This window comes from Emys orbicularis, chromosome 1 (assembly GCF_028017835.1).
Source record: "Emys orbicularis isolate rEmyOrb1 chromosome 1, rEmyOrb1.hap1, whole genome shotgun sequence".
NCBI classification, from domain to species: domain Eukaryota; kingdom Metazoa; phylum Chordata; order Testudines; family Emydidae; genus Emys; species Emys orbicularis.
The window spans coordinates 112063082-112075763 of record NC_088683.1 but is presented as its reverse complement, the minus strand read 5'-3'; the positions used below and the strand labels follow the sequence as shown (position 1 = coordinate 112075763).

Below are 12682 nucleotides of genomic sequence, written 5' to 3'. Positions count from 1 at the left end.
GTTTCAACCTTACTGAAACTGCTCTGCAAAGCAGAAAAGAATATTTAATGAAGGGCTTGGGTAGTCAGATAATTAAATCGTTTTTCTCATTTTGTGAAGTGTCGAAAAAATATTAGTTAAGACTTCTGTGGAATATATCCTTGAATTAGTTTAGCACCACAACAGTGAGAAACTGTATTTGCTGTGGACAGTGTGCATGGGAATGTATGTGTGAATTCAGTAATCATTAATATGACTTTAAAAAAATCTGTACTCTTAAACTGACTTTGAGACTGTAATAGTTCTGCCTCCTGAAAACACTTGACTTTTTCTTTCATTTGTGACAGAATAAGTCTATGTATCCCTGTGGCTTAGACCAGAGGGTCTCAACCTTTTTCTTTCAGAGGTCCCCTTTTTCTTTCAGAGGTCCCCCCAGCATGCTATAAAAATTCCATGGCCCACCTGTACCACAATAACTGGTATTTTGCATATAAAAGCCAGGACCGGCGTTAGGGGGTAACAAGTGGGGAAGTTGCTTGGGGCCCCCGCGAAGCTACATTGCTCAGGCTTCAGCCCTGGGCAGCAGGGCTCAGAGCCCTGGGCTTCAGCCCCATGCGATGGGGCTTCGGCTTTCTACCCTGGGCCCCAGCGAGTCTAATGCTGGCCCTGCTTGGCGGCCCCCCTGAAACCTGCTTGAGGCCCCATAGGGCCCCAGACCTCTGGTTGAGAACCACTGGCTTAGACTACACCCTAAAACATTGCATGCTGTTGGAGATACCTAGGTGTCTTGAACAGGATAGAAAGTAAAAAATCTGACTAATCATCTTGTTTCATCTTCCTACGGCCTGCCCTACAGAACCACAGTTTGAGGATCTGCACCTTGCCAAAATATTTTTTTCACTTTCTACAAATGCAAATCAGCCTTTTTTTTTTTTTTTTTTTTTTTTTTTGGTTGTCACTTCTAACTGTGGCAGATGAAATATGACTAGATGTTCCTAATTAAAATTTTCTGGAAAATTAGATACTGCATCTCCCAGCCTAGAACAGATGGAGGATTCCTTCTAACCTCACTGCAGGTGATAGGCAAAAGTGAATAATAAAATACACATCAAATTTATGGTGCCTAACCCTCCTTCCTGGTAGTGAGATACATAGATTATAGATTTCAGAGTAGCAGCCGTGTTAGTCTGTATCCGCAAAAAGAACAGGAGTACTTGTGGCACCTTAGAGACTAACAAATATATTAGAGCATAAGCTTTCGTGGGCTACAGCCCACTTCTTCGGATGCATAGAATGGAACATATATTGAGGAGATATATATACACATACAGAGAGCATGAACTCTCACCTGTTCATGCTCTCTGTATGTGTGCATATATATCTCCTCAATATATGTTCCATTCTATGCATCCGAAGAAGTGGGCTGTAGCCCACGAAAGCTTATGCTATAATAAATAGATTATAGAGATAAATAAAGATTGGAAAATCCCACCGGGATATGCAACAATGAGTGTGTGTGAAATATATCCCGGTGGGATTTTCCAATCTTTTTCTCTTTCTTTGCCCTCCCCCAATGTATTTAGTTTTACCATCCCCAAAGTTATTAGTGTATTAAGACCGTACAAGTAACTGGCTAGCATTTTATTGGTACGCAACTGAAATTCTGGGAGTTTCATTCAAGATTTGTAAATATTTGATGCAGAGAACAAATTTGCAGGTGTAAACAAATGTTTTGTTTTTCTCCAGTTGAAAACATGCAATACAAACCTATTGCAGTCCAGTAAAATCTGCAGCCTTTTGCAGTGTGTTTTATTTCTTGCATGCCTAAGGATTGTAAGTAGCACTTCCAAGTTCCGTTGTCTTCCAGGCTAAATTAAGTTTGTTTTAAGACACTGGTTTGAAGCCAAAGCTGACCGTTCCTGGTAATTATTATACACTAGATGTCCCCAGGGTATGACTACTAAACATTGTATAAGGATATCTTACAGCAAGGTTTCCTTGCACTACTTCAGTTTAAGTTCTGGGTACCCTTCATGAAAACTAAGCATAACCTATTAACCATGCCAGAATAAACTACACTTCATAGTAGGCAGTTCATGTGCTTTTGAAGAAAATAGCACTATAAGTTTGAAATATAACTTAAATTTCTAAATAACTTTTAAAACTCCAACAAATATTGTGTTGTAAATAGGACAAATGTTTCTTTATTTTGAATAAAAGTGTTCATTTGACAGGAATCTCGAACGTAGTCTAGCCCATTCATAAAACCAGCCCCTTGATGGGATGTGTGTGTGTGTGTGTGTGTGTTTTAAATCTTAAATAATTTATTAACCATCAACTTTGCAGTGGAAACAATTCTGGAAACCTTTTATGCTAGACTCTCTTTTATTACTTTGCAGCTAGGGTTTAAGAAACCATGATCAAAATTTTCAAACATAAAAGCCTATAATTAAGACTCCTAAAGCTGTATTTAGACCACCTGCCTGCCTTTCAAAAATGCTGCACACCTAACAGCTCCTACTGACCTCACTAAAGGCTCTTACTTTTGAAAAATTTGACTCAAGGTCTTAAATATCTGATGATCTTTTTTTTCTATTATTAAATTAGTGGAATTGTAGAAGTAGTTGGTCAAGAAATGCTTCCTGAGAATTAAATATTAATTGAATGTGAGATTGAAAAGAGTGAATAGTACTGCTAGCCCATTTGTAATCTCCAATGTGTTTTTGAAAAATGATCTTAACCTCTGGTGTTGCATCAAGCTGTCTTTAGGCAAAGAAGATAACATACCTTTTCGCTTGTTGGCATAAATCACATCTTGCTGGGAGAATCATAGCAGATTTCTTTTCAGATGCTTATAATAGAGTGCTTGGAGAATGAAATAACAAATACAGTTAGATGAGATGAAAGGCAATTTTAAGATTCCTTCTTTACATACATAACCCATTATCACTAGCGTGGGTGATCGTATAAGAAAGTTGTTACCTTTAGTTAGTCAAATGTCCACTACGGTAGTCTTTATTGAAGTTTCTATTTGCCAATCCAGGTAGCTCAGTGTGCATCTTGGCAAAATCAATATAAGAAAAGCGAAATAGTTGTTCGGTCACTCTATTTGCATATCTAAATCTGTTCACAAAATATTGCTAGATATGAAAGCATTTGAGAGGTTGTCTTTATGTGGCAACAAGTTTTTTAAAACTAGACAATTTCTTTAATTTTACCAAGAAAGAACACACATAGAGAGTGATACTATTTATAGACATTTAAATGGAACAGTAACTGGAAATGTGAAACCCAGTACCCAAGGCTGCCACAAAATCATTCATAATTTTCTCTGTGGAAGTGAAATGATAGAACATACTGTGTAGAACAGTGGTCTCCAAACTTTTTTGATCGCGCACCCCTATCAGTATAAAATTTTTGAGCATGCACCCCCTGCCGCGCCGCAGGGCCGGCTCTACCATTTTTGCTGCCCCAAGCGCGCAAAAAAAAAAAAAAAAAGAAAGCCGCCCGAATGGCACTGCTCTGGCAGCGCTCCTCCTGCCGCGCACCCCAATGGATCCTCTTGCGCACCCCACTTTGGAGACCACTGGTGTAGAACATTATATCCCTGCTATACTAAGCATTATTCATACTTGCTTTTTTCCTTTTTTCCCCCCACTACAGGCAGCAGCACCTGTCCAAAGAGTCTCCTAACTAAGTCTTGCTCAGCAAATAGCACAACCTGGCTAGTCAAGCAGAACGTATGCAATGAAGCGGCTCAGGGAATAAATGGAAACGTGCCAGTTAAACAATCCCCACGTTCAGCTTCAAGTCCAAAGCCACAAGGTAAGTACAGATGCAAATGCTCTGTTTACATAAGTCATTCTGTGGCTAATTGACCCTGTTTCAAGAGGCAGGCAGGCTTCCTGGGGGGTGCAGCCTCCATTCCCTTTTGAGATTATTAAGTGGTCATCTGGCTCACCTTCGTTTACCTTACAAGTAAATGTCCTTTTCATTGACTTTGGTTTCACCTTGCTTAATTTACATTGGAGACACAGTCAAGCCAGCAAAACGATAGCTTTAGGGTTTAGGCACAGTATATTACCAGTTTGCATATGACGCTTCACACAACACCATTTAGCTACAGATTATGACAAAGGTGAACTGGGTCAATGAGTGGGTCAGGCCTGATGAGTTATGGTTTGGTGTACCCTCTGCCAGTTGGCATTGAGGGGCTCCCTGAGTCTCATGCTAGTTTCCAAAAGGAGTCCTACATCCCTGAGCTGGAAGGATATGATCCTATATTTAAGCTAGATGGTGAGCAAAACAGCCCAGCTGAGTAGGAGCAGCAAAGAGTCCTGTGGCACCTTATAGACTAACAGACGTATAGGAGCATGAGCTTTCGTGGGTGAATACCCACATCTTTGGATGCATGTAGTGGAAATTTCCAGGGGCAGGAATAAATATGCAAGCAAGAGTGAGTAAGGCTAGAGATAATGAAGTTAGTTCAATCAGGGAGGATGAGGCCCTCTTCTAGCAGTTGAGGTGTGAACACCAAGGGAGGAGAAACTGCTTTTGTAGTTGGCTAGCGATTCAGTCGTTGTTCAATCCTGAGCTGATGGTGTCAAATTTGCAGATGAACTGAAGCTCAGCAGTTTCTCTTTGAAGTCTGGTCCTGAAGTATTTTTGCTGCAGGATGGCTACCTTTAAATCTGCTATTGTGTGTCCAGGGAGGTTGAAGTGTTCTCCTACAGGTTTTTGTATATTGCCGTTCCTAATATCTGATTTGTGTCCATTTATCCTTTTACGGAGGGACTGTCCAGTTTGGCCGATGTACATAGCAGAGGGGCATTGCTGGCACATGATGGCGTATACTACATTGGTGGATGTGCAGGTGAATGAACCGGTGATGGTGTGGCTGATCTGGTTAGGTCCTGTGATGGTGTCGCTGGTGTAGATATGTGGGCAGAGTTGGCATCGAGGTTTGTTGCATGGATTGGTTCCTGAGTTAGAGTTACTATGGTGCGGTGTGTGGTTACTGGTGAGAATATGCTTCAGGTTGGTGGGTTGTCTGTGGGCGAGGACTGGCCTGCCACCCAAGGCCTGTGAAAGTGAGGGATCGTTGTCCAGGATGGGTTGTAGATCACTGATGATACGTTGGAGAGGTTTTAGCTGGGGACTGTATGTGATGGCCAGTGGAGTTCTGTTGGTTTCTTTCTTGGGCTTGTCTTGCAGTAGGACGCTTCTGGGTACACGTCTGGCTCTGTTGATCTGTTTCCTTATTTCCTCATGCGGGTATCGTAGTTTTGAGAATTCTTGGTGAAGATTTTGTAGGTGTTGGTCTCTGAGGGGTTGGAGCAGATACGGATGTATCTCAGTGCTTGGCTGTAGACAATGGATCGTGTGGTGTGTCCGGGATGGAAGCTGGAGGCATGAAGGTAGGCATAGCGGTCGGTGGGTTTTCGGAATAGGGTGGTGTTAATGTGACCATCACTTATTTGCACCGTGGTGTCTAGGAAGTGGACCTCCCGTGTAGATTGGTCCAGGCTGAGGTTGATGGTGGGGTGGAAGCTGTTGAAATCGTGGTGAAATTTTTCCAGAGTCTCCTTCCCATGGGTCCAGATGATGAAGATGTCATCAATGTAGCTGAGTAGGAGGCATTAAGGGGGAATTTCAGGTTCTAGCAGAAATGGGAACCCCTAGGTAGTGAGGTGGGTGGTTGGGTGGAAGAAGAACACTTTATATTGAATGTATTATTCTTTACTCTTTATTATGCAAATGTGCACATTGAATGGAGGAAGTATATTTCCCTCACTCCCGCCAATGAATTACATATTCACTTTGATTTGCCTTCCAAAGATAGCTAAAGGGTAACAAGAAAACATTTTACAAATACACCTCTACCCCGATATAATGCGACCCGATATAGCACAAATTCGGATCTAACACGGTAAAGCAGCGCTCCAGGGGGGCGGGGCTGCGCGCTCCGGCAGATCAAAGCAAGTTCGATATAACGCGGTTTCACCTATAACGCGGTAAGATTTTTTTGGCTCCCGAGGACAGCGTTATATCGGGGTAGAGGTGTATGTGAGAAGCAAGAGGAAGACCAAGGACAGGGTGGGTCCATTACTTAATGAGGAGGGAAAGACAGTAACAGAAAATGCAGCAACAGCCGAAGTGTTAAATGCCTTTTTTTCTTTCATTTTTAGCAGTGATCAGATGACTAATATAGTGAACATCAGTGTAAATGGGTTAGGATCTGAGGCTTAAAATAAGAGAACAAGTTAAGAATTACTTAGACAAGTCGGCAGGGCCTGATGAGATACTGAAGCAACTGGCTGTGGAGATTTCTGAGCCATTATCTTTGAGAACTCATGGATGATGGGAGAGATTCCAGAGGACTGGAAAAGGGTAAATATAGTACCTATCTATAAAAAAGAGAATAAAGATAGCCCAGAGAATTATAGCCCAGTCATAAAGGCAATGGAGCGAATAATGAATCAGTTTGTAAGCACATAGAAGATATTAAAAAGATAAGTAACAGTCAACATGGATTTATCAAGAACAATTCATGTCAAACCAACCTAATATCCTTCTTTGACAGAGTAACAAGCCTTGTGAAGCAGAGGGTGGGGTGGAGAAGCAGTACATGTGATATAATCTTGGCTTTAATAAGGCTTTTCATACTGTCTCACATGACATTCTCATAAGCAAACTAGGGAAACATAGCCTAAACACACCTACAGTAACTCCTCACTTAAAGTCGTCCCGGTTAACGTTGTTACGTTGCTGATCAATTAGGGAACATGCTCGTTTAAAGTTGTGTAATGCTCCCTTCTAGTGTCATTTGGCAGCCGCCTGCTTTGTCCACTTCTTGCCGGAAGAGCAGCCCGTTGCAGCTAGCTGTTGGGGACTTGGAACTAGGGTGGACCAGCAGCCCCCCATCAGCTCCCCACTCCCCTAAGTTCCCTGTGCAGCAGCTGCCTGCAGTTCAGCTGTCCCTCCCCCCACTGCCATGTGCTGCTCCTGCCCTCTGCCTTGGAGCTGCTCCCCGAGACTCCTGCTTGCTGTGCGGGGGGTGGGGGGAAAGGAAGAGGGGGGCTAATGTCAGGATGTCCCCCTCCCCCCTGCTCCTGCATCCCGCTTACCCCATCTTCCATAGAGCAGGGGGGATACACCAGGGCTCAGGACGGAGAGACCTTGCAGCAGCTGTGGTCTCAGCAAGCTGATCTAATTAACAAGGCAGTGTACTTAAAGGGGAAATGCGCATATCTCTCTCTCACACATACCGTGTGTGTCTCTGTCTGCGATGTCTCCCCTCCCTCCCTCCCTCCCTCCATTCCTGCTGCCTTGCAGAGTGAGAGAGTTAACCCTTGAGAGCTCAGCCAATTGCTAGTTCATCATTTAGCAGTAAGGGAAATATCCCACCCTCTGACTCCTCCACCTCAACCAAGCTTCACAATCATCATCGCTGTGTACCAGTATTAAATTTTGTTTAAAACTTATACTGTGTGTGTGTGTGTGTATATATGTGTGTGTATATATATGTATATATATATATATGTGTGTGTATATATATGTATATATATATATGTGTGTATACATATGTCTTTTGTCTGGTGAAAAAAATTTCCTGGAACCTAACCCCCTCATTTACATTAATTCTTATGGGGAAATAGGATTCGCTTAACATAGTTTCGCTTAAAGTCACATTTTTCAGGAACTTAACTGCAATGTTAAGTGAGGAGTTACCGTACTATAAAATGGTACACAACTGATTGATAGCTGCTCTCTGAGTACAGTTTCCCAATGACTCACAGTCCAGCTGGAAGGACATATCGACTGGGGTCCCTCAGGAATCTGTCTTGGGTACGGTTCTATTCAATATCTCCATAAATGATTTGGATAATTGCATAGAGAGTACACTTACGAAGTTTGTGGACAGTACCAAGCTGGGAGGGGTTGCAAGCACTTTAGAGGACAGGATTAGAGTTTAAAATGATCTTGACAAACTGGAGAAATAGTCTGAAATAATGAAGATGAAATTTAATAAGGACAAATGTAAAGTACTACAATTAAGCAGGAATAATTAATTGCACAAATACAAAATCAGAGATGACTGCCTAGGAAGAAGTATTGCAGAAAAGGCTCTGGGTGTTATAATGGATCACAAACTAAATATGAATCAACAATGTAATACTGTGGCAAAAAGGTGAACATCATTCTGGGATGTATTAACAGGAGTGTTGTAAGCAAGATGCAAGAAATAATTTTTGCACTCTACCCAGCACTGATAAGACCTCAGCGGGAATACTGTGTCCACTTCTAGACACCACACTTCGGGAAAGATGTGGACAAATTGGAGAAGGTCCAGAGAAGAGCAACAAGAATGATTAAAGGTCTAGAAAACATGACCTGTGAGAGAAGATTGAAAAAATTGAGTTTGTTTAGTCTGCAGAAGAGAAGATGGGGAACATAAGTCTTCAAGTACATAAAAGGTTGTTATAAAGAGGAGAGTGATCTCAGTGGTTAAGGAGAACAATGAGACAGGCCAAGAAGCAATGGGCTCAAATTGCAGGAAGGGAGATTTAGGTTAGACATCTGGAAAAACTTTCTGTCAGGATAATTAAGCACTGGAACAAATTAGTTAGGGAGGTTGTGGAATCTGTGTTTATTGGAGGTTTTTAAGCACAGGTTAGACAAACACCTGTTAGGGATGGTCTAGATAATACTTAGTCTTGCCCCAGTGCAGGGGACTGGACTAGATGACCTATCAAGGTCCCATCCAGTCCTACATTTCTATAATTTCATAGCTACAAGTTGAGTTAGAATATATAAAACACAAACCATGTTTTTGTGTGCAGTATACATTCCTCTGGTTTACAAAAATGTCAGCACTAAGAATGCTGGTAGTGGGATGTAAAACTTTTCACCTTGAAGGTTGATAGTGACTAAAAGTCATTGCAATCTAAAAATTTTGTCCTCTAAGAAATAAAATGATCTCAATTTACTTCTGAATGGACGTGTCCACGGGTACCAGTTGTGACAGCAATTTCTGTGATGATTAGTAACCTTTATTTCAGTCTCCACCGAGAAATGAAGTATGGAGCCTGATCCTCTCTTCCTAAGATAATACCCATCCAGGTTAGGTTGAGGCACATTCCTGATGTGGGGGAATTGCTATTGCCTGGACTGTGAATAAATGGGGAGGTCACTCTTTAGTGGTGCCACTCCATCACCTTTCATAAATATCAAATTCATCTCACATTTAAGGGAGGAAAAAATCAGTGGGTGTTGAGGGCAAGTTTTGGTTCAGGAAACATGAGCAAAATAAAGCTGTGCTTTCTGTACATAAAACCCCAGGTAAAAGAACCTTGTTTATAGCGAAGGGCATATATAAACATTGCTCAGCTTAATAGCCTGTCTGTATTGCCTTAATGTCCTGTTGTACCTTATTCTTTGAAACCAAGCTAAAAAATGTTTTGGGTTTTTTTTAAGTTATTTTCCCCAAGAACAAAAACACACAAAATTAATGGATGAAGAGCAGTAGGAAATCCATAAAAATAGACTGATTTTTTTTTTTTAAACACCAATTTGTAGTAACCTATTATAGATTACAAAGCCACCTGTCTATTGGATAACTGTGAACATGTCTAATTCAGGTAGTTTTGCAGCTGATACTGCTCCCTCCTAGCCATGAGTCCAATGTGTTTATCTCAAAAGAACCTCCTCCAGACAGGGCCACTTCCAGCAATGTTGTTGCAAGATGAGAAGTACAGATTTGCAGCTAAAAAGCAATAACGCTATTGCAAATAGTTTTTGGCCTGGTATGTTCGGGGCCTGCTGTGTGTCTCCCTCGCTCTGCTCCTCGGAATGCATTCAGGGTATCAAAATTATCTTAAAGCATTTTGTATTGGGCTTGTCTGTTCATAAAAAGCAAGCAGGCAGAAATGAGGGATGGAATGAGGTGTATCCGCGTGAACCAAAACAATCCCAGTGCCTTAAACTGTTTGGGTTGCTCTGTTAAGAAGCTGGATTTTTAACAGAATTGTAGCTTTAGTTTACAGGTACGGCACACTTTTTTTTTTTTTCCCCCCTCCAATACTTTTTGGGGAGGTTGCTTTAGTCTTGCCAACCTTAAATGTCTGTGATGAAAGGAAGCAATATCTCAGACTTGAATTGCAATGCCAGTTTCTTTGCTGATAGATTAATCACTAAGTGACATTCATCTAACCTACCAAAGTTTAGGAGATAGAAATAACAAAAAGTAAAGATAAAGCCAAGTGTGTGTGTGTTTAATTCATCAGCGCTGTTTTGGAAATAAAGTGTAGAATGTCCTACATATTAACCAAGATTCAGATTTGAAATTAACCTTGGACCCTGAACCTGTCTTTGTTCAGTGTAATTACTTGGTGTCTGTCTGAAAAATAACTTAAATCTTTGGAAATAATCCCTCATTACATACCAGTCCTGATGCAGCCAGAGCAAGTGAATAAATTGCTGAACAGAATCCAATATAAAATTCTTTCCCCTCAATTTTGGTTATATTATTTCCTGGCATTTTAAGCAGAACACAAGTTAGTCTGTCTAAGATATCAAAGGTAAAAGGATAGTTCTTGTTCCCTAAGGACTCCTTTCAGCAACAAATAAGCTCAGCAGTTCGTAGATCACAATTCAGTCTTTAATGTTGTTGGGTTTTGATTTATTAATTGCTTTTAAAAATTAGGAAAAAAGCCCTAAACAGGCTTCTGAAATTGACTGGAAGCCAGTGAAGGGACTTAAGCATGGTCCTGATGTGCTCACGGCAGCCTCAACCATAAAGGAAGCAGGCAGGCACATTCTGTACCATCTGGAGCCTGCGCATTGTCTTCAAATTCAGCTTAAAATAGAGTGGATTACAATAACCCTGCCTGGTGGTGACACGTGCATGGACCACTATGGTCCTCAAGGTCCACAAAGTTCTCTAAAAATCCAGAGGTGAAACATGATGCTCCAGGTCACTGGGGCAGAGTGCTGTAGGTAGTTCGGCATTTGCTCCCATTACAGATATGTCTGAGCTCTAGCTTGGGCCTGGCTTCACCATAATCACACACAATGTTACAAACAGGACAGATTGCCTGCCTGCCTGCCTGCCTGCCTGCCTGCCTGCTAGTGTTCCTCCAATTGCATGATGTATCTCACATAAGTTCTTATTTCATACCTGATGAAATTTAAATCCTGTTATGTGGCAAACAAACAAACAAAAAAGTTGATTTACTGCATCTCTAGTAAGCTGTCTTACAAAGACATGTCTGTACATCTGTAGCTCTGGAGGATGTTCTAACTACAGTTTTTAGTAGTGGTTTTGGATTCCTCGCTGACACTGAGCTCTCACATAGCATCTGTGAGTAATGCTTTCTACCATCTCCATGTGGTGAGGAGACTCTGTTCCACCTTGGTGGCCAAAGTCGTGGCCTTAGTTATACATGCTCTTAGCTGGACTACAATACTGCAGTATTCTGCAGCATGAAGACTTCAGTGTTTAGGAAACTCCAGCTAGTGCCAAATGCTTCAGCACATCTCCTCAGCTCTGCAGGCTACTGTGAGCCCTGTCAAACCTGTTCTCCACTCTATACACTGGTTTCCCATAGAACTTCAAATAAAGTTCCAGGTCTCTGTCCTTATCTTCAAGATGCTGAATGACTTGGACCCAGGGGATCTAAAAGGTCTCCTAAGGCTCCAGGGTGGATACCATGGCACTCCGCTGGCAAAACAGAACATTCCCCAGTAAAGCCAAATCTCATCTTTGCAGGAGGCAATGCTCTCTCGGCAGCCCATCCAAGGCTGTGGAATGACTCAGTCACGCAGTTCACTCTGTGAGGTTGGGGTATAGCTGACCTTTCAACGCCCCCCTGGGACTTAGTAGATGTCATAGGCATTCTTGGGCAAAGTGACCCTGCTGGCCGCATATGGCACACCACGTTTCCCCGCCCATCTGAGGGCTTCTGGGAGATGGTTTCCCTCCCTGCTGGGTGTGAGTCTCCTCTTGGGTTTGATCCCTGTCTTCTGATCCCATTCCATCCCTGTTAGGTTTTCTCTCCAAACTAGGATGACTATCCATATCCTGACCTGCCAGTTTTCCAGCCATCGTAACATCTCTAGGATTACTGTCTGTTAACATAATTTCAGGTTGGCATGGCAGAGTTTATAGCAGGGGTCGGCAACGTTTGGCACGCGGCTCACCAGGGTAAACATCCTGGCGGGCCGGGCCAGTTTTATTTACCTGCTGACGTGGCAGGTTCGGCCGATTGCGGCCCCCACTGGCCGCGGTTCGCCGTCCCGGGCCAATGGGGGCGGCGAGAAGCCGCGGCCAGCACATCGCTCGCCCGCGCCGCTTCTCGCCGCCCCCATTGGCCTGGGACGGTGAACTGCGGCCAATGGGGGCCGCGATCGGCCGAACCTGCCGCGTCAGCAGGTAAATAAAACTGGCCCGGCCCGCCAGGGTGCTTACCCTGGTGAGCCGCGTGCCGAACGTTGCCGACCCCTGGTTTATAGGCTCAGTCTATATCCATTAATTTCTAGGCCTCACTGACTGTTTTAGCTCCCCGACCAGTTCCCCGTTTCTTTACATAACCCCTCATTTGAATTAAAACCTCAGCATAGATCATGGCCCCTTTTTTCCTGAACTCCCCGTAACCTTTTCCTAAACGTTTCAGTGTCAGTTTAAACTTTTGCAGCAAAGCTT

General features: G+C 42.7%; 1 protein-coding gene across 1 annotated transcript in view; it reads left to right on the top strand.

Annotated features, from left to right (window-relative positions):
- The window catches only part of FGD4 (FYVE, RhoGEF and PH domain containing 4), an 87251-nt gene that overhangs the window by 19088 nt on the left and 55481 nt on the right, over positions 1-12682 (top strand). Inside the window, exon 2 of the mRNA XM_065400765.1 lies at positions 3643-3804. Coding sequence (XP_065256837.1) covers positions 3643-3804 — 162 coding nt within the window. The remainder of the gene's footprint in view (positions 1-3642; positions 3805-12682) is intronic.